At 41.7% G+C, this 26935-nt stretch overlaps 1 protein-coding gene across 1 annotated transcript in view; it reads right to left on the reverse strand.

The window, feature by feature from the left end:
- WIF1 (WNT inhibitory factor 1) overlaps positions 1 to 26935 on the reverse strand; it is a 106338-nt gene that overhangs the window by 36321 nt on the left and 43082 nt on the right. Inside the window, exons 4-5 of the mRNA XM_040344084.1 lie at positions 12486 to 12626; positions 1096 to 1191 (exon numbers count right to left, since the gene is read on the reverse strand). Coding sequence (XP_040200018.1) covers positions 1096 to 1191; positions 12486 to 12626 — 237 coding nt within the window. The remainder of the gene's footprint in view (positions 1 to 1095; positions 1192 to 12485; positions 12627 to 26935) is intronic.

The raw sequence follows: 26935 nt of genomic DNA on the forward strand, positions 1-26935 counted from the left end.
TTGTCTCCCTTGCTAAGCAGCCTCATATTATTGTATGGCCACTGATAAATCTCATTGGTCAGACCACATGGAAGCACAGGCTCATTCCCTAAACACACTGGCAGTACTATAAAAAGAATGCTTCAGGGCTAGCACATACTTAGCTTGCCTTATTGTTAGCAAATGCTAAATACAAAACAGGAGTGAAACTTTCAGACTGTACTTATTTCCCAAAACATATCCAAACCACATAGAATGGAATCAATTCAGCTAGAAATGTCAAAACTTAAACCAGGAACTACTAGACGATAAAAAATATAAGACATATAACAAACATTGATACAAATATTGCACACAAATGAAGTAGGTTAAACTTAAATAGTTGATAAAGTGTTAACAGTTTCATGTTGCGCTAATCAGAATCCTTTATAATAAAACCCTTATTCTACAAAGTGTAAAATTCTGGTTACCGTAATGAAATGTAAGCTCTGTAAAAGCAAAACCATGCCTACACTCAGTCCTACTCAATCCACAGTGGCTCCCCTTTCATGACTTCAGCTTAGAAGAATTCAAGTCAACCTATACTAAAAAGTGAAGATGTTCTCATGGGATTTAGGCTGACAACTTGCTGCTCATTGTTCCTCTGAGGACTTGCTGGAGAGCAAGATGTGTCTGGGAACCTACATAGAAGCATCTCCCTGCTTCATTGAATCTGTAGATTCAAGCTTTATCCACATTTCCTGCTGCTTATTGATCATTACTACACAGGTGATCAGATCACCAGTCATGAGGATGGCTGGTGTAACACGAGGAAGCCAAGTTCTGTTCCTCTATCAAGATTGACACATCCATGCAGAGACACAGTGTGACCACGGCATGGCATTAGTCTGGGCAAAAAATTAGCTACAGATATACCGATGGTCATATTGTGGACTAGTACTTGGCCCTCCACGTGACTTTCTTTGGGCACAGCTTCTGCAGTAGAGGTCTTAATTAATATTATGTTGTTTTTATATTTTACAGCTTGATTTTATAGTTCATTTTCATGGTATGAGAAAATATGAAAGAAATACGGTTTCTACTTTAAAGATTTGACCAAAGAAAACATGATTTTACCTTTCTCACAGTGCGGACCATAAAACCCATCTGGACATTCACAGACATGTCTCTCATTACAGTAACCTCCATTTCTACATCCTCCTGGGCACTTAGCTGGAAAAAAAAGACAGTGTTGCAATGTCAAGTTGACTGTTGAACATAAGTCCAAGCACACATGATTTGTTATACGCTTAAAGTATAACTAAGGACAAAACTTTTTTTTTTTTTTAGTTTGTATTGCTTTCTGTGCCCCTGTTCGGGAGATTCACCCTCTCTTTTTGTCCTGTTTACCATTAGCAATGAAAGTGAAAGTAAAAGAAAATACCACATTTTGGGTTGTCCCCTTAAAACTAATAGAGGGTAAATCTTCCTATGGGGATACTAGTTCTGGTGACTTGGGGTTCCCCAAGAAATTCCCTTTATTTGCAGGGATTTTCTTTCACTTCCTGTTTGGCTATGGGATAGGTAGGGAAGGAAAATCCCTGCAATGTGACACAGATGGCGAAAAAAATCTGACAGGGGTTATTATCCTCCCTTAGTCTATCCAAAATGAAAAAACATTTTTTGCCATAGTTCTACTTTAAGCTGTAGGTAGCAGTTTAGCGATGTGATTCAATGCCAGTGAAAATCTGTGGACATCATCATTTAGACCCTATCCATTAGCTTTTTATGACATTTTATTCAACCAAACAATACCAGACTGTCACCCAAGGTATACAAGATGGCACGCCATTCCCCACAGATAAAGGACTAATATGTACGTCTTTTGTCATGAATACCTAAGATGAATCCTAAAAGTAATGGCATCCCTCTCGCATACTGCTGTCTGGCCATTGGAGTCTTCCACACCAAGCTGTTTTCTACCTAACAGTATGGAGGGACAATGTAAAGTAGTGAGTGTACAGCTTGTATAACAGTGTAAATTTGCTGTCCCCTCAAAATAACTCAACACACAGCCATTAATATCTAAACTGCTGGCAACAAAAGTGAGTACACCCCTAAGTGAAAATATCAAAATTGGGCCCAGTTAGCAATTTTCCCTCCATGATGTCATGTGACTTGTTAATGTTACAAGGTCTCAGATGTGAATGGGAAGCAGGTGTGTTACATTTAGTGTTATCACTCTCACTCGTTCATACTGGTCACAGGAAGTTTAACATGGTACCTCATGGCAAAGAACTTTCTAAGGATCTGAAGAAAAGAATTGTTACTCTATATAAAGATGTCATGGGCTATAAGAAGATTGCCAAGACCCTAAAACTGAGCTGCAGCACGGTGGCCAAGACCATACAGCGGTTTAACAGGACAGGTTCCACTCAGAACAGGACTCACCATGGTCGACCAAATAAGTGGAGTGCACGTGCTCAGCATCATACCCAGAGGTTGTCTTTGAGAAATAGACGTATGTGTACTGCCAGCATTGCTGAAGAGGTTGGGGGGTCAGCCTGTCAGTGCTCAGACTATACAATACACACTGCATCAAATTGGTCTTCAGGGCTGCTGTCCCAGAAGTAAGTTTCTTCTAAAGATGATGCACAAGAAAGCCCCCAAACAGTTTGCTGAAGACAAGCAGACTAAGGACATGGATTACTGGAAGCATGTCTTGTGGTCTGATGAGACCAAGTTAAACGTATTTTGTTCAGATGGTGTCAAGCGTGTGTGGCGGCAACCAGGTGAGCAGTATACAGACAAGTGTGTCTTGCCTACAGTCAAGCATGGTGGTGGGAGTGATATGGTCTGGGGCTGCATAAGTGCTCCCAGCTGGAGAGCTACAGTTCATTGGGGGGAAACCATGAATGCCAACATGTACTGTGACATACTGAAACAGAGCATGATTCCCTACCTTCGGAGACTGGGCCGCAGGGCAGGATTCCAACATAATAATGACCCCAAACACACCTTTAAGACAACCACTGCCTTGCTAAGCTAAAGAAGCTGAGGGTAAATGTGATGTTGTCGTGGAGGAGTGGAAGAGGACTCCAGTGGCAACCTGTGAAACTCTGGTGAACTCCATGCCCAAGAGGGTTAAGGCAGTGCTGGAAAATAATGGTGGCCACACACAATATTGACACTTTGGGCCCAATTTGGACATTTTCACTTTTGTTGCCAGCGGTTTAGACATTAATGACTGTTTGTTGAGTTATTTTGAGGGGACAGCAAATTTACACTGTTATACAAACTGTACACTCACAACTACATTGTAGCAAAGTGTAATTTCTTCAGTGTTGTCACATGAAAAGATATAATAAAATATTTACAAAAATGTGAGGGGTGTACTCACTTTTGTGTGATACTGTATGTGCATTTGGGAGCACATAATGTTTAAATGAGAGAAAAAAACTGTAGAAAAAACAGTCATCAAACTCAATCAAATCAGGTGTGAAATCAGTAAATCTTATTGAGTACATGGCCCATAGAATGGAGTAAAATTGTTTTGGCTATATATAAGCAGATTTACATGTAGAACCCCACAATCAAGTACTGTATTGAATCTAAAAGGAAACGCCTTTATAGCGCTGCACCTGAACATCTGGATTGTTAAGGGCACAGCAAAGGTAATCATATGGTGACAGTATACAGGAAAGTTTCCAGCATTCTAGGTTCTAAAATGAATAATCTTCTATTTAAACTGAGAACACAAAAAGTAGAGATATTACCCAACAATCAGTCACATTTCAGCTGACTTTTTCCAGTATAAATAAAAGTGAAAAAAAGCAACGGTTGGTAGGGAGCAAATCCACTTCTTACCACATTTACAGACTTCCCTGCTGAATATTTTTTAGATCGTCAAACTGCAGTCACAAACACTGAGATTTACAAAAAAAATGGTGCACTCAGAATCTGGTGCAGCTGTGCATGGTAGTCAATGAGTTTCAAATGTCAGCTTGTTCAATTAAAGGGGTTGTTAAGGCAGTGTTCACAATCACTGCCAGGCCCTCTGCTAGGATAACATGTATTATATAGTGTATGCCTTTTTTTTTTTAATTCTTCTTCTAAATACTTTATTTCTCCTCGCCATTCATCGGTCACGTGAGCGCCCGTCGCTCTCTTTCTCCGATGTATGTACTACAGAGGGAGGGGTCAAAATCTCCCTCTGACTTCTGCCGGGTGGTCATGTAAACTGACCACAGTGTCAGGGCTCAGCAGCCATGATAAACCATGGTCAGTTTACAGGGGGGAGGGTAGAACCAGGATCAGCCAGGTATTTTAGGTGATAGAGAGGGCCAAATTACACAGCACAAGCAATGTGCTGTTATTCATGCTTTAAAGGAACAGGATCCTTTTTTTTTTAACCAGATTTTGAACTCTCCTGTTTTACTAAAAACCCCCCCACTGTGCCTGTAATTAATTTATTGCCATACTGTACAGAGAGTACACTAGTTAGAAGCAGTAACTAAAGGCAAAGCTAGCTTTCCATTTATTCTCGCAGTTCATGCTGAAGCTAGTATTTTTCAGTACATCTGTATTGGGAATGTTGTCCTTGTTCTTTCCAAGTTCATAAGTAAAGAAAGAGTTAAAAAACAATTGTCATGAAAGATTTATGGAGATGCCAGTGCTGGCCTTCAAAAATAGTAGTTGCCTGATTCAGTTCTTCTAAATCAAAAATCTGGAAGAAGCATGCAGCAAATTAAAGTCAGCGAAAAGTCTAAATTTATCATACCTTCATTGAATCAGCTTAGAGCACTGAAACCAAAGCATCAGGATGACAGGCATATAACTGGCATTTTTAGAGATGGTTCACACCACACAAACGCGGTCCAGATGCGTTGCTGCATGCACATTTTTAATAAGTTATTTATGGGTTCTGGTGCATTTTTGATGCATTTTCTATGTGTTTTATCCACTTTTTTTTCTCTCCGTTTTTTTTTTTTTTTTTTTTTGCTGTAATGCATATGTAAAGCATTAAGGTGCATTTCAGTGTGTTTTAATGCGTTTCGCCATGTTCTAGTACAATTCTGAACTGGAAAGCACTGGAACTGACGGCACTGATGTGAACTAGGCCATTGAAACCCATATAATCTACTGTCCATGTGTTTTTAATGCACAAAAAAACAAAAAAACACACAGAACTGCATCTGGTGTAAACCGGCCCTTAGAAAAAATTTAAGTAGTTGTATATTTCTTTCATGTTACTTTTAAATGGGCAGGAGCTCCCAGATCAACCCACCTGTTACAGTAATTTCAAGTACCCTGCTGTATTTTTATTGTCAATGAAATCAAGTAAGGACAACTTTACTCCTGTGCTGCTATAGCGGGATAAATAAAAGCATTTGTTAACCCCCCCCCCCCCCAAAGATGGATCCTGCTATTTTAAAGCATGTTATATGACACAGTGCTTGTCCTGTGTCATTTGGCCCCCTGTAACAACTAAAGAACCTGTCTGATCCTGACAGTTTCTCCACCCCATCAGTAAATTGACCACGGTATCATGACTGCTGAGACCAGACACTGTGATCAGTTTACGTGCCTCTGTCATTAGCAACCTGCTATCTGCTCTCCGCTCCTGTGTCCTCCTCCCCCCTCACATATCTGTCGGTGTGTGAGCTGCCCCTCCCCCCTCTTGCTGCTCTCATAACACTAACCTGCATACACCATCAGCACTGCCTCTTATTGCCGTGTCCCCCTCTGTGAATGATTTATAAATATAAATGCTGTAAATACCTCATTTAAGAGCCGAGATTGCGATCACATGACCAGCCATCTCTCTCCTCCTCTCCCCCAGACTGACATCAGCAGAGGAATCTCAGCCCCACCCGCTGCATCTCTCAGAGGAGGAAAGGAGAAAGCTGGCCAGTCCTGTGATCACAATCTTGGCAGTGAAATTAGGTAATAAACAAATAGTGAAAAAAGGAAATTATATGCGCCCTTCAACCTTCTTTCACCCCACTGCGCCAATCAATATAAAAACCCAAAGAAAAGCAGCTACTTAAAAAATGTAAATGATATGTAAAAAAGTCTGAATGAACAAAATAGTAGCGCTATGTGCAAAAATTATTTTGAACAATCCTAAATAAATGTGAAAATAAATCTGTGACAAAGTATACACGTATTAAACCATAATAGGTATATGTTAGGCCCGGTACACACGGGCAAACATGTACGATGAAACCGGTCCGTCGGACCGTTTTCATCGTACATGTCTGCCAGAGGGCTTCTGTACGATGGCTGTACTAACCATCGTACAGAAGTCCGCGCGTAAACAATACGCGGGGCGTGTCCGCGTCGTCGCCGCGACGATGACGCGACGATGACGCGGCGATGTGGGCGGGCCTGCCATTTAAAGGCTTCCACGCATGCGTCAAAGTCATTCGACGCATGCGAGGGACGGCGGGCGCTCGGACATGTACGGTAGGTCTGTACAGACGACCGTACATGTCCGAGCGGGCAGGATTCCAGCGGACGGTTTTAAAACACGTCCAGGAATATTAGTCTGCTGGGAAAAGGCCCGGCGGGCAAATGTTTGCTGGAATTCGGCCCGCTCGCGCCTACACACGACCAAACATGTATGCTGAAACTGGTCCGCGGACCAGTTTCAGCATACATGTTTGGTCGTGTGTACGGGGCCTTAGAAGTGACAAATAATGAAAAAAGCAATATATAAATAATACAATGTTCCAAGAAAAAACGTCCATCTAGTGATAGAAGGGATAAATTTAACAAGCCAAGTCCATAAGTGATTAAATTCCAAGTGATGAAACTTAAAGTGTCCAAAAAAAATCTTCTTAAACAATCTTGCTTGAAAACTTCCACCACGCCATAGTGCTCAGTGACTCCACACCCAAAAGAATTGCACTTACCAATACAATATGCCTTGCATTCGCATGCTTGGCAATATAGCTGAGTAAATCTCCAAACTAAATAATCAATTCCACCAGTGTTCCAATAAATCAGAAGTTGCTCCACATGTAAAAGTAAAAATGGCTCCAATAGTAAAGTATATCAAAACCAAATTTATTAAAAGCAGCACAAGAAACCCTCTCACGTTACACTCACATTTAGCAAAACAAATAGAGGCACTTCAACAATGAACTTGGCAGTGGGCTCCAAACCAAAGACAATTTCGCAATAAGCTTGTTGTATTATGGTCTCGGCAGACCTAAGGTAAACCATCAGTCTCACCCCCTGCTCCGTTCGTTCCCCTCTTCACTTTAAAGCACTACACACTCGGTGGTCGGTATTCTGAACGTTTTCCTGGAACACGAGTAGTATGCCATGTAACCACTCCTAGACCAGTTTAGTCACTCAGGACTTCTTCAATAGGATTGGTTACACGGTCTCATAACCTCCCCTTTATACACCGTCCGTACGTTAACCCGGACGTGTGTCACATAACGTCTGCAAGTACTCCACGTTCCTACGACAAACTCCATCTGCTAGACCAGTGTTTTTCAAACTTTTTTTAACCAAGGCACCCATTAAAATCTGTCAGGATCTCAAGGCACACCAAACCAAAAATGTGGAAAAAATTGAACTGTTACTTACATCAATGGGATACTTGAGCCTGGGACAATTGACACAACCACTCTATTCTGGCAGGAAAGGATGAGAGACAGACACGCAGCTCCTGGTGCACAGCCCTAAGTCTCTCTCTATACTTGTTCTTGATATAGATTAGGCTTGAAAAGCTCAGTTCACACAAGTAAGTAGTAGAGAAGGGTAGTAGAATTGCAATGGCGGTACTTGAAACTACTGAGTACTCACTATTCAATGATACCCAAAACGTATCCAAAGCCACATCTTGAAATTTGATTTTTAATGTGCGATCTTCCCTGATCTCTGCCAGTTGCTCTTGCGCCGCTACGCTAGTGGCAAGACTTTTGAGCTATCCAATGCACATGAACTCCAAGGATTACGGACCCAGTCAAACTCTGCAAAAGCTTCAGATGGAAAATAGTGACTAAATCTTTCGTCAAGAATTTGTAGGTGTTGAGAGATAAGATCAGAAAGTGTGCTGCCATTTGAATGTGCATTGCACAGGGGAAACATCTCAAGGCTGCCCTGTTCTACAAAGGAGCGCCAGAGTGTCAGCTTGGATCTGAAGCTACGTAATTTGTCAGACAAGGTTAGAAGATTTTCTTCTTTATCTTGCATTTTAGCACTCAGTTCATTCAGATGTCTAAAAATGTCGGCCAGGTATGCAAGTTTCGCACACCATTGCTTGTCTTCCATCAATTCTACATATGCAGACTTCTGTCCTATTCGAAATTTTCTGATTTCTTCTCTTAACTCGTATACTCGGTCCAAGACTTTTCCCTGTGAAAGCCAGCAGACTGCGGTGTGTAACAACAAGCTATGATGCTCTGCTCCCATTTCTGCGCACAGAATTGAAAACATACGTGTCTTCAAGGGCCGCATTTTTATGTAATTTACAATGTTTACTGCTCCATCTGATATTTACTGAAGAAAGCAGTGAGTGTTTCACACACTTGGGTTCTGAACTCTTACTCTGCTGATGAAGCCCTTGACACTACCCATCCTGGCAGCAGTGCCATCAGTGCAGACACTGATACAGTTCTTCCAGCTTAATCCGCCCTGTTCCAGATACTCTGTTGTCACACGATAAATCTCCTTTCCACTTGTTTTCTCAGGTATCGGTTTGCAAACAAAAAAGTCTCCCTGATATGGTCCTCATCTATGAATCGAACATTTGCCAAGAGCTGAGGATGCCCACTTATGTCAGTGGATTCATCGACTTGTAAGGAAAATTTCCCAGTAGATCTGATTTTTTTTAAAAACAGGTTTTCAATATCTGCAGACATGTCATTGATTCGCCTTCCAATCGTACTGTCAGACAGTGGAACTTTTGCTATTTCTTTTGCTGCTTGTGGGCGTAGCATTTTGTTGACAATAGCTGTGCATGCTGGCAAAATGACCGTTTCCGCAATTGTGTGTGGCTTCTTAGCTTTAGCTACTATCTCGGCCACTAAATAGCTAGCCTCCAGTGCTTTCTCTGACACTTTTGCACTCTTCATCATGATTGGCTCTTGTCGTTTGTGTTGACTTTTCAAACAAATGAAATATTCTGGTTCCTTGCTGGCTAGTGATGGATGATTTGTTGACAGGTGTCGTTTAAGTTTGCTTGGAACCATTGCTTCATTTGATAATTTCATACCACATATCAGACACATAGGGAGAGGGCATGATGAAACCCCTGTACAGATGAAACCATATGACAGGTATCTATCATCACACTGTCTTTTCCTTGTCTTGGTGCTGGCCTCCACTACCCTCTCTGCTGAGGTACTTGTGGATGATGAAGTTGATGGCTCCGAATCAGAGCTGGGTACTGGAGCCTTTCTTTGCAAAAAACGATCCATGCTAGACCTTTCAGTAGTTTGTAGCCGCTGAGTTCTGTATTCTGTAATGCAGAGTACAGAGTTCAGTACGTTGTTCCACACTAGGGGGTGATTGTTGCAATTTTTTATGCCACATAAAAATTTTGCACAGTGGTTTTGCAAACGCATTTATTTTTGTAAAAAATTCACTTCAATTAATTAAAACAAAACACAATATATACCCCAATTTTTGGGTATACAGGCGGTCCCCTACTTACAAACATCTGACTTACAAACGACTCCTACTTGCAAACGGAGGGAGACAACAGGAAGTGAGGGGAAATCTACACCTGGGAAGGGAAATTCTCTCCTGTAAGAGTTAATATGGGGAAAGGGTGTCTCCTCTCCACTGATGCTTTATCACCAATCCTTGTTTCCCTAATAACCCCACATTTTCAAAATCCAATTGTCATTGGGACGGAAAGTGAGGTGAAATCTTCTGAACAGGGGCACAGACAGCAAAACAAATGTTACAGGGGTGATAACCCTTCCCTATGTTATCCAAAAAGCTTAAAAATAGATTTTTTGGCTGGAGCTACACTTACAAAATGTACCTGTTCCAAATTACAAACAGATTCGAATTAAGAACAAGCCTACAGTTCCTATCTTGTTTGTAACCCGGGGAGACCGCCTGTAGTGTGAAAAATTATGCTATGGCATAATAGATACCCAACATGTCATACTTTAAAATTGCGCACACTCATGGAATGATGACAAACTACGGTACCTAAAAATCTCCATAAGCAACACTTTAAAAACCTTTACAGGTCACATGTTTAGAGCTAAAGAGGGGGTCTAGCACTATAATTATTGCACTCGCTCTAACATGTGCAGTGATACCTCACATGTGTGGTGTGAATACTGTTTAGATATGCGTGTGTGTAGGGATGGGGGGGTGCTTAAAAAAAATGTTGTCTTATTTATAATTTTTTTTTTCTTTTCACTGTCCCTTTTACATTTTTAATATCACTTTTATTCCTATTACAAGGGATGTAAACATCCCTTGTGATAGATATAAGCATGATAGGTCCTCTTTATGGAGAGATCTGAGTCAAAAAGACCTCATCTCTCTCCTTTACCTTTAAAACCTTTACCTTTTACTTTAAAAAAAAAAAGTTTACTTCCAGCCTGGACCGGAAGTCATGGTGTTGCTCCGGTCCTTCAAGGGGGGATCTACTCTTTCATTACCTCTTGGACTAGCCGGCCACACCATTGGATTGTTTCTCAGGCGAGACGGTGGGAGAGGAGGACATTCCCTCCCGACGCTTCTGAATGCGTTCCAGTGGCTCAAGAGCCACTCGGAATGCTTTCATGAGAAAGCCAGCCACTGTCTGTAAAAAAACCATACCAAGGTTATGGCTGATATCTTCAGCCATAACCCCCGGCAAACAATTTAAAATCTGTAATTTTGTGCTCTGTGAAAAAAAACCTACATAACACTTGTTACAATTAGGACACATTTACATTGACTCATTCCATTTCAGGCATGGTGATTTAATATTTTTTTTAAATATTATACATGGGCTATATGGGTCATTATTGATAATGATAACTGTATACTTCAATACTGCAGTTTAGCAGCAGCACAGGTGTAGCGCAGTGTACCTGCGGTTTTCATGTGGTTTCTCATAAACTTCTATTATGTAGTATATTTTTGGTACATTTGAGAAATGCACACCAAAAATGAGGGACATAATAGAAGTCTGAGAAACCACATGAAAACCGCAGGTACACTGCGCTACGGCCAAACTTCAGTATTGAAGTATACAGTTATCATTATCAATAATAACCCACATAGCCCATGTAAATATATTACATTTAAAATAAATCACCATGCCTGCAATGAAGCGATTCACTGTGAAAGTGCCAAGTGTTATGTAGTTTTTATTTTTATTTTATACACACCATGCCTGTAATAAAACTATTACACTTTTCACATTGATAGTGACAGGTACAAATACTTTCACCTCTTACTCTACTCGTTCTTCTTCCCCCTCAGGGAAAAGCGTGCCAGGCAGAGTCTACTGGTACCCACGGCTCTCACGTCACAGATAACAGTGCGTACGCCCGACCCTCCCATAGCAACCAATGACGTATTCAGTTGGCAAGACGCTGTCGGGAGGCCCGCACAGCCAGCACAGCTTCCCGAGTGCCGGGAAGTGAGTTTTACACAGCGGACCGGCACCGCTGTAAAGACGAATGTTAACGAAGTGCCCAGCAGTAGCCGTTACATCAGATAGCAGCCATAGCTTCCTATATTGGGGGTAATTTTGCCGCGGCACACCTGGGGACTTTTCACGGCACACCAGTGTGCAATTTTTGCACATAGCGCTACTATTTTGTTCATTCAGTATTTTTTACAGTGAAATTAGGTATTTGCAGCATTTATTTTTATAAATCACACACAGAGGAGTGGCTTAATAACCATTTTTAGCCTAGTACATGCGTGCCGAATGTCAGATGACATTGGCCAGTTTAAAAACAAACGTCCAAAATTCGGTCCATGTATATGGCAGCCATTTGGCAGGCTTTTGTTGGACAAGCATTCTGGAAAACCAGCAGACTACCGGCTCCTGATCAGCGCTCTCAGCCAATGGCTGAGAGCGCTGACTGGAGTGTTATGTCGGGGGGCCATCCCCCTGTCAGAACACAATATCTCAGCAGGGGAGATCGCTGTACTAACATCGGATTGTTATCCTGATAGTGTGTACTAGGCTTGAGTGGCTTCATGTTTGTCAATACTAAGAATTTTGTGTGGAGCCCTTGAGGGGTAACAAAACCAGAGGGTGATTCAATTTACTGAGGTAGACCTTCAACTTTCAACAAAAAGTTTCTTTGGAGCATAGTGGGAATGTTTACAAATACAAAAGGTACTCATTCAAATTGACACTTGTACTTGACACTTATAAGTTTTACCTTTTATGCATGGAATGGAATTATGAAAATGTCATAAAAGAGATACTTGTGCAGTAAATACACAGTGTATTTATTAATGTTAGCTACTTCTACACATGTTTATATTACAACTGCATATAGAGGTCTTGGAAAGTTTAAGCTGTAAAATGTCATTACCTTGCTGGCAAGTCTTGAAAAATATGGCATTTTGTGGGGTCTGAAGAATCACATTGCCTTCTGAATTCATAACAAGAATATTAACTTCAAATGCTGCCACTCCATCTTGATTGCCGAGGCATGGAAAACCAACCTGAACAACTAAAATATAAGAATATAAATTCACATACAGAACTATGCAATATAGCAAGAATGGTATACAAGTCGTGAAACAAATTGGTTTACAAATTATTCACTTCAGGACTGGCATGTGGCACCCCCTTGCTGTCCAGGCCTTTTATCAGTTTTCAGTGTTATGATAGTTTTAAATGACAATTACTTCATCATGCAAAATATCATATCATTTTCCTGAGACAAATAGTGCTTTCTGTTGGTGGCATTTCATTTTTTTAAATATAAAAAATACAAAAGACTGATTTTTTTTAAACCTTTCTATTACTTTCTAGTATAAAACATATACAAAAAAATGTCAGGATAGTATTAACACCCCCAAAATAACAATTTTTTTGGAAAGTGGACACCCCAAGGCAAGCTATTTTTTTCCCACAGTATTTTGGAAAAAAAACATTTTTTAATATTGAGATGGTTAAAAAAAAAAATGGATTAACATGCATTTAGCCTATAGCAGTCACCCACTGAAGCCAAGTGCAAGTAGACTGTTATTAATGGAAGTAAGTTCCCTGGAGGATGAAATGCATTGCGCTGAAATCGCATTGCTTGCAATAGATAGATGTCAAGTATAGCTGCAAACATTTAAATTACCCCCAAAACAATCCTCCAATTAATGGTGGCCAATGGGACTTTATCCTCACCCCCAAAACAGAACCATATTCATTGATAGTAACTCCCCACCCCTCTATCATTGGTGGTGGCTGGCCCTTTAAACCCCCCATCCCAAAAAACGAGTCCACATCATTGGTGGTAAATGGCCTTCTAAACTAATTTTCCCCTCACAACCATCCTTTGTGGTCAGTTGCATTTTAACCCCAACCTCCACCCCACCTACGATTGCTCCTACCCCAGCTACTGCCAAAAAGATTTATTGAATTAATGGATTCAGTCAATATACCCTCCTTCTCCCCTTTCTCGGCTGTGAAAAGAAAGGAAGGGCTCACCACAGTACTACAATGTTTACATTAGTGATAGCTCTTTTTGACCATCACAGTGATTACATGGCATAGAATCGTTCCAATTGGCTCTATGATTTTAGCCAATGCTAATGAAAGTGGGAGAATAAGCTTTGTGTGCCCTAGTGAGGCACGAACATCAGGTGGGATGGTTAAATTATAGATGGAATTTTAACACATCCTAGCTTATTTAATATATGCAGGCTAGTCAAGCAAGTTTACATAAATCAACATTTAATATTTAAATTTTCAAAACCTCCCAAGGGTATTTCCATTCTAAGCTATCAAATGCTTTTTGAGCATTGAGTGAAAGGATCGCTCTCCTACCCATATTATCTGTTGGGATTTGAATATTTAAAATTGTCTCCTATGCATAACCGTACCTCAGGATGGTATCAATCCAGATTCATCGGGTTAAATCAGATCAGAAATGTATACTGCCAGTCTATTTGCCATAACCCTAGCAAGAATTTTATCATCCAAAAGAAGGCGCAAAAAGGGTCGGTAACATTCAGAATAAAGGGTAAAGCGGATCCTTACCAGGTTCTGGAAGTACTTTAATAGTAGCCTCTTTCATAGCTTCTTCAAGCGCTAGGAGGAGCTCTGGCAAAAGGACCGGCCATATCATTTATGTACTTTGATGGGAAGGCCGTCTGCAACCAGAACTTTGTTATTTTGTGTTTGGGAGACAGCAATTTATATTTCAAGGAGAAATCCCTGTACAGTTTTTGAGCTTCCTGCTACCTGCTCCGAATAGTCTCAGAGGGGTACGCAATATAATATCACTTTCCAACTCACTGCTGGGTGAGATGAGGGTTAAGCAAAATGGGTTGACTTTCCATGAGGGAATCCCCTCTGGTTTGTGTGTATAAGTTGACTAAAAGAGGGAAATGGTCTGAAAGGCCACTGGGACCATATGTCGTGGACTCTATTCATGGAAAGACAGAAGTAGATCCCAGAGCTAAATTAATATGCGACAGTGTAGAATAAGTTCTTAAATTGCATGAATGTACCCACGCATCGGGATGTCTAAGTCCTCAGATAACCAGCAAACCTAGCTCTGTCAATTGTTTCACAAATCTGGTTTCAGTTAGCGTTCCTGACTGACCCATGGGTGTAGGCCTTTCCAAATCAGGATTAATGACGTTATTAAAATCGACCATTACCCGCACTGGGTGGATTTATACTGAGCCAAAAACCTTGAAAGTTTTTTCAACACATCATCAGTATAAGGTGGAGGAACATATATCAGCCAGAAGAAAGTACATGTGATCAAGAATACGCACCAAAAAAATGAAACAATGTCATGCAGTCATGAGCATATATGATGGCGTGTAGAGGCAAAGTATTTTGTGAGAAACAGCATCACAATTTTCCAGTAGAACTCTGTATATCCACTCCAACACAGTTACACAAGCCACAACAAAACACATAACAGTCCACACAAGACACACACCAGGGGGCTCCTTCATGGTGAAGCGGGTAAACAACAAAATAGTACCAAAAGAAATGTACCGGAGAACATCCAAACTCCAGGCAGGTAGTGTCATGGTCGGGATTCAAACCAGCAACCCTTTTTACTGCTAGACCAGAGTGCTACTCACTACACCACTGTGCTTCCCAATATATATATATATATATATATATATATATATATATATATATGCACACAGGTGTGTCTCATAAAATTAGAATAACATCAAAAAGTTAATTAATTTCAGTAATTCAACTCAAAATTGAAATCATATATAGTTGTACTCATATTTGAGGAACCATAGCATCTGCTGGAGTTGGTCCACTGTGTTTTATCACATCCAAAGTCAGTGCAGTCCTCTATCAGGAAATTCTAGAGCACTTCATGCCTCCCTATGCTGACCAGCTTTATGGAGATGCTGATTTCATTTTTCAGCAGGACTTGGCAACTGCCCACGCTGCCAAAGGTACCAATACCTGATTTAATGATCATGGTATCACTGTGTTTGATTAGCCACCAAACTCCCCTGACCTAAACCCCATAGAGAATAGAGAAGTGCGGTATTGTCAAGAGGAAGATGAGAGACACCAGACCCAACATTGCAGACAAGCTGAAAGCTGCTATCAAAGCAACCTGGGATTCCATAACACCTCAGCCGTGCCACAGGCTGATCGCCTCCATGTAATGCCGCATGGATGCAGTAATTCATGCAAAAGGAGCCCAGACCAAGTAATGAGTGCATACTATAGTGTACATAGACATACTTTTCAGTTAGCCTATATTCTGTATTAAAAATCCTTTTATTTTTTTTATTGGTTTTATGTAATATTCAAATTTTCTGAGATACTGAATCTTGGGTTTTCACTAGCTGTAAGCCATAATCATTTGAATTAAAATAAAGAAATGCTTGAAACATATCACTCTGTGTGTAACACATTCTTATAAAATATATGAGTTTCACTTTGCTAATTGAATTACTGAAATAAATTAACTTTTGATGATATTCTAACTTCCGGGATGAGCATTGAAATGCCATTCCAGTTGGTGAGGAACTTGTTCCACTACTGATGCTTGGTCTTGTTTGAGAACTCGGTCTGGATCTTGCACTGGTGTGAAAAAGTCTAAAAGCCGTGATATAAATAAGCGCCCTTGAGTAATAATTCTCATGGTGAAGTGGAGCATCCCTAGTAAGAATTGCAACTGCATTCTGGAGCACCCTTGCTGATAAAGGCTACTGTGCTGATAAAGGCTAGTAAGTCAGGAGGCAGGCTAGTTTGCATGGCACGCATAGCCAGAGTGAGACCTAAGAAGTTTGATAGAGTGTGACGGGCCTTCCACTTTATGCTTGGCTATGTCCACATTGAGGTTGCTGAACACTATTCTTGTCTAGATCTGCTGGGGGTGTACCTGGTTGTTCGATGAGCAGGAAGTCAATGAGGTAGTGGATGACCGTGGGCCTGGTGTGACAGAATCCATGCGAGGGCCTGATCGAAGACGTTGAACAGCCACAGGCTGCTCTTGGACCCAAAGGACAGCTTGGTGGCAAAGTAATAAGACTCTGTCAACTTAATACCATGCCACTGTGAAAGGGATTGCACAATAGAGAGTTTGAACGCATCTGAGATGTCTGTTTTGGACAGCTCGGCACCGGGACCTATCCCAATGATGGCCTGGATGGCCAGGTCAACTGAGGCGTATTTGAGGGGAAATTCCTGCATTTGTGGGTGGCGAGGGGTAAGGTGATGAGGCTGGTGTGGAACTCCGCTGTGAAGCCATGCATCAGGAATATGGCCAGTGAGGGGGCAGGGTGTGTAGAGAGGTAGAATCCCAACCAACTGACATTTATCCGACCTAGTCAGGACTTGTCCTGCCATTTCAGTTGACAGGTGGTGTTGGAAGGCAACATGGTTTAATATCATATTTCTGGAATTTCACTTCCTGGTTGATACAGGCAGATGGCCCTTAAGTTGTAATGTAAAAAGTTACACATCAAAGCTTGTCTCTTACCCACCTGGTGTGATAAGATTGTAATGTGTGATTACAGGCTTCCAAGAGAACAAGGGCTAGCTAACACTGAAGATGGCCTAGGGCACATAGACATGATACATGGACAATTCTGCCCCTAGAGGCCAATACAGCAGGATGGACAGAAATATAATATATTAAAAGGACTATCTCTTGGCAATCTCTCATTGGACAGTAGACAAGTGGGGGTGGTTACGAATGGGTCTGAATGGATGTGTAAAAGGTGCAAAACCTGGTGAGATTTTTGGCTGGTATATGTGTATGTGTTAACGTTTATTGTATTGCTAGTGCAACTGTTTGAGGTCTGTGTAGCTGGTCAAGTGGGCTGGTGAGGGAGGGGCTGATCACCCTTAATTATCTGATATGCATTTCAGATTGACTGGATACCCAAACATCTTTGAGCAGAAAGTGGGAGAAATATATATATATTTTATTGTTTATTTTTCCCCACCTGAGAGTGAAATGGCTCTATGTTCCAATAGAAGTTCAATGTGGCCTGTGTTCTGAGATAATAGGGCTAAAGTCAGTGGTAATAGTAGAGCATTGATTGTGCTCTGCCTTGTGTGCTGTAGAACTACAAGTTAGCTTTTAAACAGCTTTTATCTGTGTGTTTGTGTATGTGCAACTATATATAGTCTGGTTGAGCAACCCTCAGTGTAGACTAATTAGCAAATCAATGGAAGTCATTGAAGATTTTATTAAGAGACATGCCTGTGTTCATTTTAACACCGGGGCAGAAAAAGCTTTAACACGACTATTTAAAGAGTTATTGAGACAATGTAATATTCATAATGATCAGATAAAATATGAGACTTCTTCAAAAAAATGCAAGAAAGCAAGGATGGCCAATGTTGTATGCATGTTATTGAAAATGAAAGGCATTGCTACAGAAAAAGAAGCCCAATGGGATACTGAGAGAGAACAATTATTGGAGCAGTGTAACTAAGAATATATTAACAATGATTGCAAAGGCAGATGCAAGTGTTTGTGATCACATTGAACAATTAGTGACTGAGAATCGTGTATTGGAACAAAAAATGAATGAATTAGAGGAAACGTGTAAACAAAGAGAGAGCTGCATTGCCTCTTTGAACCAGAGAGGTTGAGAATAAGCGTATTATAATACTGCTTAGGAAGGAATTACATGAAGCCCAGTCTGCAATTATGGAGTTATCCCACACATGCAAAAGCTGAACAGTCTCGGGGGTCAGCAAAGATAGAGGTTTTGGAACAACATGCAGAAAAACCCAATGCAAATGTTGCTGCGAGTAATGTTGCTATGGTGGGAATCAATGTTGGAGATCTGAATGAGGAGTGTTCTTTTGTCATATACTCTGCATAATTCTCTATAATATTTTCTTGCTAGCATATTCCTATTTTCTTGGGAAATAAATAATACGTTGTTTTATTAACCACTTAAGGACCAAGTCTCTTTCTGAGATTTGGTGTTTACAAGTAAACAAAAAAATGTTTGCTTAAAAATTAGAACACCCAAACATTATATTTTGTTTCTAACACCCTAGAGAATAAAATGGTGGTTAGTCTAACACTTTTTGCCACACCGTATTGGCTCAGCGGTCTTACAAGTGCACTTTTTTGGGCAAAAAAAAACACTTTTTTGAATTAAAAAATCAGACAACAGTAAAGTTAGACCTATTTTTTTATATTGTGAAAGATTATGTTACACCAAGTAAATTGATACCCAACATGTCACACTTCAAAGTTGTGCCCGCAGGTGGTATGGCAACAAAATGTACCCTTAAAAATCTCCATAGGCGACGTTAAAAAAATTCTACAGGTTGCGTGTTTTGAGTTACAGAGGAAGTCTAGGTCTAGAATTATCGATCTTGTACTAACGATCACGGCAATAGCTCACATGTGGTTTGAACACTGTTTTCATATGTGGGCACTGCTCACGAATGTGTTCGCTTCTGCGTGCAAGCTTGTTGGAACGGGGCACTTTAAAAATATATTTATTTTTCTTGTTATTTATTTTACATTTTTTTACACTGTTTTTAAAAAAAAAATTGCATCACTTTTATTCCTATTACAAGGAATGTAAACATCCCTTGTAATAGAAAAAAGCATAACAGGTCCTCTTAAATATGAGATCTGGGGCCAAAAAGACCTCATATTTAGACTAAAACGCAATAAAAAATTTCCCTTTTTTATGTAATACATTTTTTTTTAAATGTCCCTTTAAGATGTTCGAAAATTATGAAATTAAGTAATCAGCAGCTGAACACCATAACCCAGATATTGGGTACGGTATCTGTAAATTATAATCCCCTCTGAAGCGTCTCTTCTCCAGAGAGAATAAGTTCAGTGCTCGCAACCTTTCTTCATAACTAATATCCTCCAGACCCTTTATTAGCTTTGATGCCCTTCTTTGTACTCGCTCCATTTCCAATACATCCTTCATGAGGACTGGTGCCCAGAACTGGACAGCATAACTCCAGGTGTGGCCGGACCAGAGTCTTGTAGAGTGGGAGAATTATAATTTTATCTCTGGAGTTAATCCCTTTTTTAATGCATGCCAATATTCTGTTTGCTTTGTTAACAGCAGCTTGGCATTGCATCTACTAGGTCCCCCGGGTCCTTTTACAGCCTAGATTCCCCCAGAGGTTCTCCCCCTAGTGTATAGATTGCATTCATATTTTTGCCACCCAAATGCATTAATTTACATTTTTCTACATTAAACCTCATTTGCCATGTAGTTGCCCACCCCATTAATTTGTTCAGATCTTCTTGCAAGGTTTCCACATCCTGCGGACAAGTTATTGCCCTGCTTAGCTTAGTATCATCCGCAAATACAGAGATTAAACTGTGTATCCCATCCTCCAGGTCGTTTATGAACAAATTAAATAGGATTGGTCCCAGCACAGAACCCTGTGGAACCCTGCTACCCACCCCTGACCATTTTGAGTATTCCCCATTTATCACCACCCTCTGAACTCGCCCTTGTAGCCAGTTTTCAATCCATGTACTCATCCAATGGTTCACACCAAAGGAGCTTATTTTGTACCGTAAACGTTTATGGGCAACTGTGTCAAATGCTTTTGCAAAATCCAGATACATCACGGCTACGGGCCTTCCTTTATCTAGATGGCAACTCACCTCCTCATAGAAGGTTAACAGATTGGTTTGGCAAGAACGATTTTTCATGAATCCATGCTGATTACTGCTAATGATATTGTTTTCATTACTACAATCTTGTATATAGTCCCTTATCATCCCCTCCAAGAGCTTTCATACTATTGATGTTAGGCTAACTGGTCTGCAATATTCAGGGATGTATTTTGGGCCCTTTTATAATATTGGTGCTACATTGGCTTCTCTCCAATCTGCTGGTAGCATTCCAGTCAGTAGACTGTCAGTAAAAATAAGGAACAATGGTCTGGCAATTACTTGACTGAGTTCCTTAAAGCGGTGGTTCACCCTAAAAAACAAGTTTCTAGCATGCCATCAAGCATACTAGCGCGAGCTACAGTATGCCTTTCTTTTTTTTTTGCGCCGTACTCACTGTTTAATCCTGTAGTGAAGTTTCAGATGGGCGTTCCTATACAGAGGGAAGATGATTGACGGCCAGCTATGGCGCGTCACGCTTCCCGAAGATAGCCGAAATAGGACTTGCCTCTTTACGGCGCTATACGGCGCCTGCGCACAGACATCGGAGCTGACTGCGCAGGCGCCGTGAAGAGGCAAGTCCTATTTCGGCTATCTTCGGGAAGCGTGACGCGCCATCACCTTATGTCGTCACCACCCGGAGCATAATGAGACTGTGACGTCAATCATCTTCCGTCTGCATAGGAACGCCCATTCCCCGCGGGGAGTCTGAAACTTCACTACGGCAGTAAACTGTGAGTACGGCGGCAAAAAATAAAATAAAGGCGTACTGTAGATCGCACTAGTATGCTTGATGGCATGCTAGAAAAAAAAAGTTTTTTTTAGGGTGAACCCACGCTTTAAGTACCCTCTGGTGCAAGCCATCCAGTCCCAGTGATTTATTAATGTTAAGTTTCCCAAGTCTAACTCTAATTCTGTCCTCTGTTAGCCATGAGGGTGCTTCCTGTGATGTGTCATGAGGATAAACACTGCAGTTTTGGTTACTGAAGCCCCCCCGATTCCCCCATGAAGACTGAGGAGAAGTATAAATACAATACCTTCGCCAACTCCCCATCCTTGGTACCCAGATGTCCTTCCTCATTCTTTTTGGGGTAAATATAGTCTGTCCTCCCTTATTTACTGTTTACATACTTAAAGAATTTCTTGGGATGTTTTTGCTCTCCTCCGCTATGTGTCTTTCGTGTTCTATCTTAATTACACCCTTACATTTCTTACAGCATTCTTTATAAAGTTTGTATGCAAGACAAGTTCGAGTCAACATGCATCGGAAAAAAATCCACGGTTTTGTTGTCGGAATGTCCGATCATCTGTACGCAGCATTAGCGTCTTGATCCACCCTGAATTTGTATAATTTATCTGAAAATGAAAATAGGGCTTTAAACTGTATTAACTGAAATGTGTCAAGGAGCCAGACCTTGCCAGAACGGCGTTCCGGCACCTCTACCAGGGAGCAGAACTTTTTTGGACTGACAGCCCCCTCCCAGCACTGACAGCATGACAGCATCCTCCCAGCGGGAGGTCTGGCACTTACTGCCCGGGCTGTGGTGTCCTGTTTTCTCCGAATCCTCCTAACTGTGTCTCCTCCAAAGCAGCAGCAGCTCGGAGGTGTCCTTCCTGAAGTCCAGAGTGTGTCTCCTCTTCTCCGGTGTTCTTCTGCCGGGCTGCTCCGCTATCTTCTTGCAGCTCTTTTACTAGCGGCGGCCTGGTCTTCTGTGGCGTCTTCTTCCCTCTTCTCTTCTTTGATGTTGACACAACGCTTCCTCCCGCTGTAATGCCGAGTGCGTGGTACACAACGATTTATATAGGCATGGGGCGTGGTCACAGGGTTATATCACCTGGTGATCCCGCCCCTTATGTCGTCACCACCCGGAGCATAATGAGACTGTGACGTCATAAGACGCCTATATAAATCGTTGCGCACCCGGAATTACAGCAGGAGGAAGTGTCGTGTCAACATCGAAGAAGAGAAGAGGGAAAAAGGCGACGCAGAAGACCAGGCCGCCGCTAGTAAAAGAGCTGCAAGAAGATAGTGGAGCAGCCCGGCAGAAGGACAACAGAGAAGAGGGGAAAAGACTGCGCAGAAGACCGGGCCGCTGCTAGTAAAAGAGCTGCAAGAAGATAGCGGAGCAGCCCAGCAGAAGGAAGAAGGCACCGGAGAGTAGAAGAAGAGACGCCCAAAGTCAGAAGAAGACCCCCAAAGTCGGAAGAAGACCCCCGAAGCTGCCTAATAAATTACTTCAAAAACCTGTGTAGTGTGGGTTTTTTTGACACTTTTTTCCTCCAGGTGAATGGGAAGAGGTGCGATGTACCCCATACTCATTCACATAGGGTGGGGGTCCCCCCGCCCGCAAACCCCGACAACCAACTGCCAGGGTTGTGGGGAAAAGGCCCTTGTCCCCATCAACATGGGGACAAAGTGCTTTGGGGTAGGGGGGGCCCCAGGGTTCCCCCTGCCCCAAAGCACCCACCCCCCCATGTTGTTGAGGGCATGCAGCCTGGTACGGTTCAGGAGGGGGGGCGTTCGCTCATCCCCACCCCCTTTCCTGACTGGCCGGGCTGCGTGCTTGGATAAGGGTCTGGTATGGATTTTGGGGAGACCCCCACGTCGTTTTGTCTGCGTAGGGGTTCCCCTTTAAATCCATACCAGACCCAAGGGCCTGGTGTGCTCCTGGAGGGGAACCCATGCCGGTTTTTTATTTAAAATTTGGTGTGGAGTTCCCCCTCATGATTCATACCAAACGCAGCTGACACAGTGCACTGCGATTACCTGCGGTTATGTGCAAATCATTCCTGGATGCAGTCAATTTTATGTTTTCTATCAGCACCAAACCGCAGGTAACGAACCCGCTCTAAACGCAGTGTGTGAATGGGGCCATAGGAAAGCATTGTGTGCTTTTAGCTGCGGTAGAATCTGCAGCTAAAAGCACCATTCTATCCGTCCGTGTGAAAGGGGCCTAAGTGAACCAGTCTCCATAGCGGCAGCAACAATGTTTTTGTTTGTACAGTAACTGAAAACTGATTGTGTACTACTAACTTTAGTACTGCTCTACTGAATAAGCCCTGTGGTCTTCATTTGGTTTTTATAAGCCAAAATGGTGACAATCTCAGAATAATAATTACTTTGGTATGTAAATTATTTGTCCACACACATCAAACAACATTATTGAAGGTAAAACTACAGAGAAATTCAGTCGCGTTTGGAAACTCTAGCTATAAAATATGTTTGATATGAAAAATCTTGTATCCACTTTATGCTACTACTATAGAAAAATAGGAAAATATAATATACATTTTTCAATTTAGCAAATAAGTATATCCTCCAGATGAAAAACATCTAAAACCACTTAAAGGGGTTGTAAACCTTTTGTATTGCAGTTGCCCCCCAAAGCCCCCCTTTTACTTACCTGAACCCCGATCTTTCCAGCAACAAGAATGATCCAAGCAGCTCCAGCCCCTGTCTTGTGTCCTCATTGGATAGATTAATAGTAGCAGCAGCCATTGGCTCCCATTGCTGTCAATCAAATTCAGTGACATGGGAGCCGTGTTCTGCTGTCTGTGTCAACAGAAGCAGCAGCAGGACTCGGGAACGCACCCGCACGGGTGCCCCCTTGGAATGCGGGTCTCCTAAGGGGCACTCAATGCAGGGAGGAGCCAGGAGCACCGCTGGGGGACCCCAGAAGAGAAGGATTGAGGCGATCAAGGGCGATCAAGGGGTTAAATGTGTTCCCTGGGAGGTGTTTCTAACTGTGAGGGGAGTGGATTCAATGAAGGAAAAGGGATATCGTGATTCAGCTTAGCTGAAACCCGATTTCTCAATTTTCCTCCCTGACAGATCAGCACTGTGCCTTGCTTACATCGGCACACTGCTGCTCCGTCTCTCCTGTGAACGATCGGCAAGTCGCGGCAGCCATCATGGCTGCTGGACCCGCTGATTGGCTCCTGCTGTGTCCTATCACCGTGCGCATGCCCCTATACCACATGCATGAAATCACGTACTGGTACGTAATTTTGCACACCTGGGCCGTCCTGCCACAGTAAATGTATGTGGGGTGGTCCGGAAGCGCTTAAGAGCAATACATATCCCATCCAAAAACCCAAGGTGGGAATATCATATTACAGAAAATGAAAGACAATCAGCGCAGTTACTATTAATACAAAATACCATAAACTATCTGTGACATATAAACCGAATGTACATAAATCACATGCAAATCAATGTGCTCACAAATCTGTGAATTCTTAGTTGCTACCCAGCACCGTTAGGTGTTTTCACTCTAACCCTCTAAGATATGATGCTAATGATGATGCAGCAACTAAAAAAGTGTCTTTTAAATAAATGAGTCCCAAATAATGAAACAAAAAAAAAGAGCTTAAATATGTATGTGTAGTCAATCACCAGTAAATTCCAGATATTCCCGCATTGTCTTCAACGGATCACATGCATAACACCTAGTGAACCGTATGCGCTCACCTCCTGGGCTGGACTTTAGTCATAAGTCAAGGTCAAATGCGTGTTTGCCTTCTAGGGCTATACTCCAACTGGCTCCTGGCTTCCAGTAGCAATCACAGGCACCAACACATGGACTGGAGCTTCTATTTGACCGCCTCCTCTCCATGTGAGATGTACTCATGCAAAAGGAATAAAACCAATAGTGCTCTCCATAAGTTTTAAAACATTTTACTGTAATAAAATCTAAAATGGGACACTCACAATCAAATGCATTCTCCATGCCATGTGATGCGCATAGTATTAAAAGTAAACTGCCTTCTCACCCAGGGTCTCCACACCATCCAGTGGTGGCATCAAATGTGCTGACTTGACTCTGTTCCTATACCCAATACACCTCCAAAGGCTTCCTCGGTAGGTCCTCCTATACATTATATTCAGGTATAAATCATTATAGATCTCATTCACTCTTGCAGCATTGTCTGTTTCCATTGACAAAACCTTAACACATTTTAGATTGCATAATCGCATAGAGACATCATTCCTCCTATCCTCAAAAAATGGAGTCTGACAATAGTATGGTATAGCTAAATGGAAAAAACTCTGCGCTAGCCAGGTGATTCAAAGAAAGGGTGCCCCTGCTTGTGATTAGCCTAAATACTAAAAGCTCAAAAACATCTGATGCAAAAGAAACAAGCGTGCATCCACTAATTGATTAATTGTCAAACTGTAAAAATAAACATAAAATAAAATGTTAACATCAAAGTATGTGTGTATCACAATATATAAAGTTATGTGAAAACAATAGTCCAGATAAACGTATTCTCAAGTGAACCCGATATAAACTGTGCTGTATAAAAACAAAAGTCCATATGGATAATGATCACAATGTGAAACCTCTAGAGAACTTCCAAATATTCGGAAACTTTGATATTTCTGCAGCCAATAAGTGTAACAATAATGCCGCTTATCAGATGAGTTGGACCTCAGATTATAGAGATCATAAGAGCCTGCTGGCAACGATACAATCCACCTGTTCCTCAATCCAGGGAGAGAGCTCTCATCCAGCCGGGCTCTTTATATAAAGGATCAGAGGAAAAAAACACGAGCAGGGATCGCTTTACTTCCAAAGATAATCCTGAGAGTTATCACTCAAAAGGACATAAAAAGGAAGGCTGCAAACACCTAAATGGCCATCTAAAATATCCCAATTTGTATCTGTTAGCAAGGCTCGTAGTTAAGGGAAGTTGGCTCTTTTGAAATTCAGTGTCTTTGTATTCCCCTTATGTTTCCTATTAGTATGAGTTATACTGAAACAAATTAACCTGTGATTGCTGTTTCCTAAATTGCCCCGTATTTCTACATCCCTGATCAAGTCTGTATTGTTGGTAATCCGTAGGTCTAGTAATGCTTTGTTTCTAGTTGGTGCGTTTTTTTATCTGACCCATGAAATTTTCCTGCAAGACATTTTGGAACTGGCGAGCCTTAGATTAATGCGTGGTTCCTTCCACCCAGTTTATGTCTGGATAATTAAAATCTCCCATTATGATGAAACTTCCCACCCTTGCCGCTAATCCAAATTGTGCTATGAGGTCCGCCTCCTCCCTCTGGTTAGGAGGCCTATAGCATACTCCCAGTATTACTTTTCCCTTAGTTTCATCCCTTTGCAGCTCTACCCATAAGGATTTCACCTCCTTGCTTGCTCCCTTAGTGATGTAATCTCTCACACTCACTTGTACATAATTTTTGATATACAGACATACCCCTCCCCCCTTTTTACCCTCTCTATCCCTACGATATAGATAATACCCTTGAATGGTTGCCAGCCATTCATGAGAGCTGTTGAACTAAGTCTCTGAAATTTCTACTAAATCTAAATCCTCCTCAAACAACAGTAGCTATAGTTCTCCCATCTTGTCCACCAGACTCCTGGCATTGGTGGACATGCCACGTAGTTTAGACCGGTCGCATACTGTCTCCTTATTGGGTTTTCTGAGGTTGCAAATAGAACTTGTTACTCTACTTACCTCGGGTTTAGGTGCTTTAGTCAACCTACCACTAATGCCCCCAATACTACCCTCTGGAATATGTTCCGCGCTGACTATCTCTACCTCTGGACCCTCCTCCCCTGTCACCTAGTTTAAAAGCTCCTCTTACTTTTTGGCCATCTCTACTCCCAGCAGATCTGCACCCTCCTCATTTAGGTGCAATCCATCCCTTCTATAGATTTTGTGACCGACTGAGAAGTCGG

This window comes from Rana temporaria, chromosome 3 (assembly GCF_905171775.1).
Source record: "Rana temporaria chromosome 3, aRanTem1.1, whole genome shotgun sequence".
Classification (NCBI taxonomy): Eukaryota; Metazoa; Chordata; class Amphibia; order Anura; family Ranidae; genus Rana; species Rana temporaria.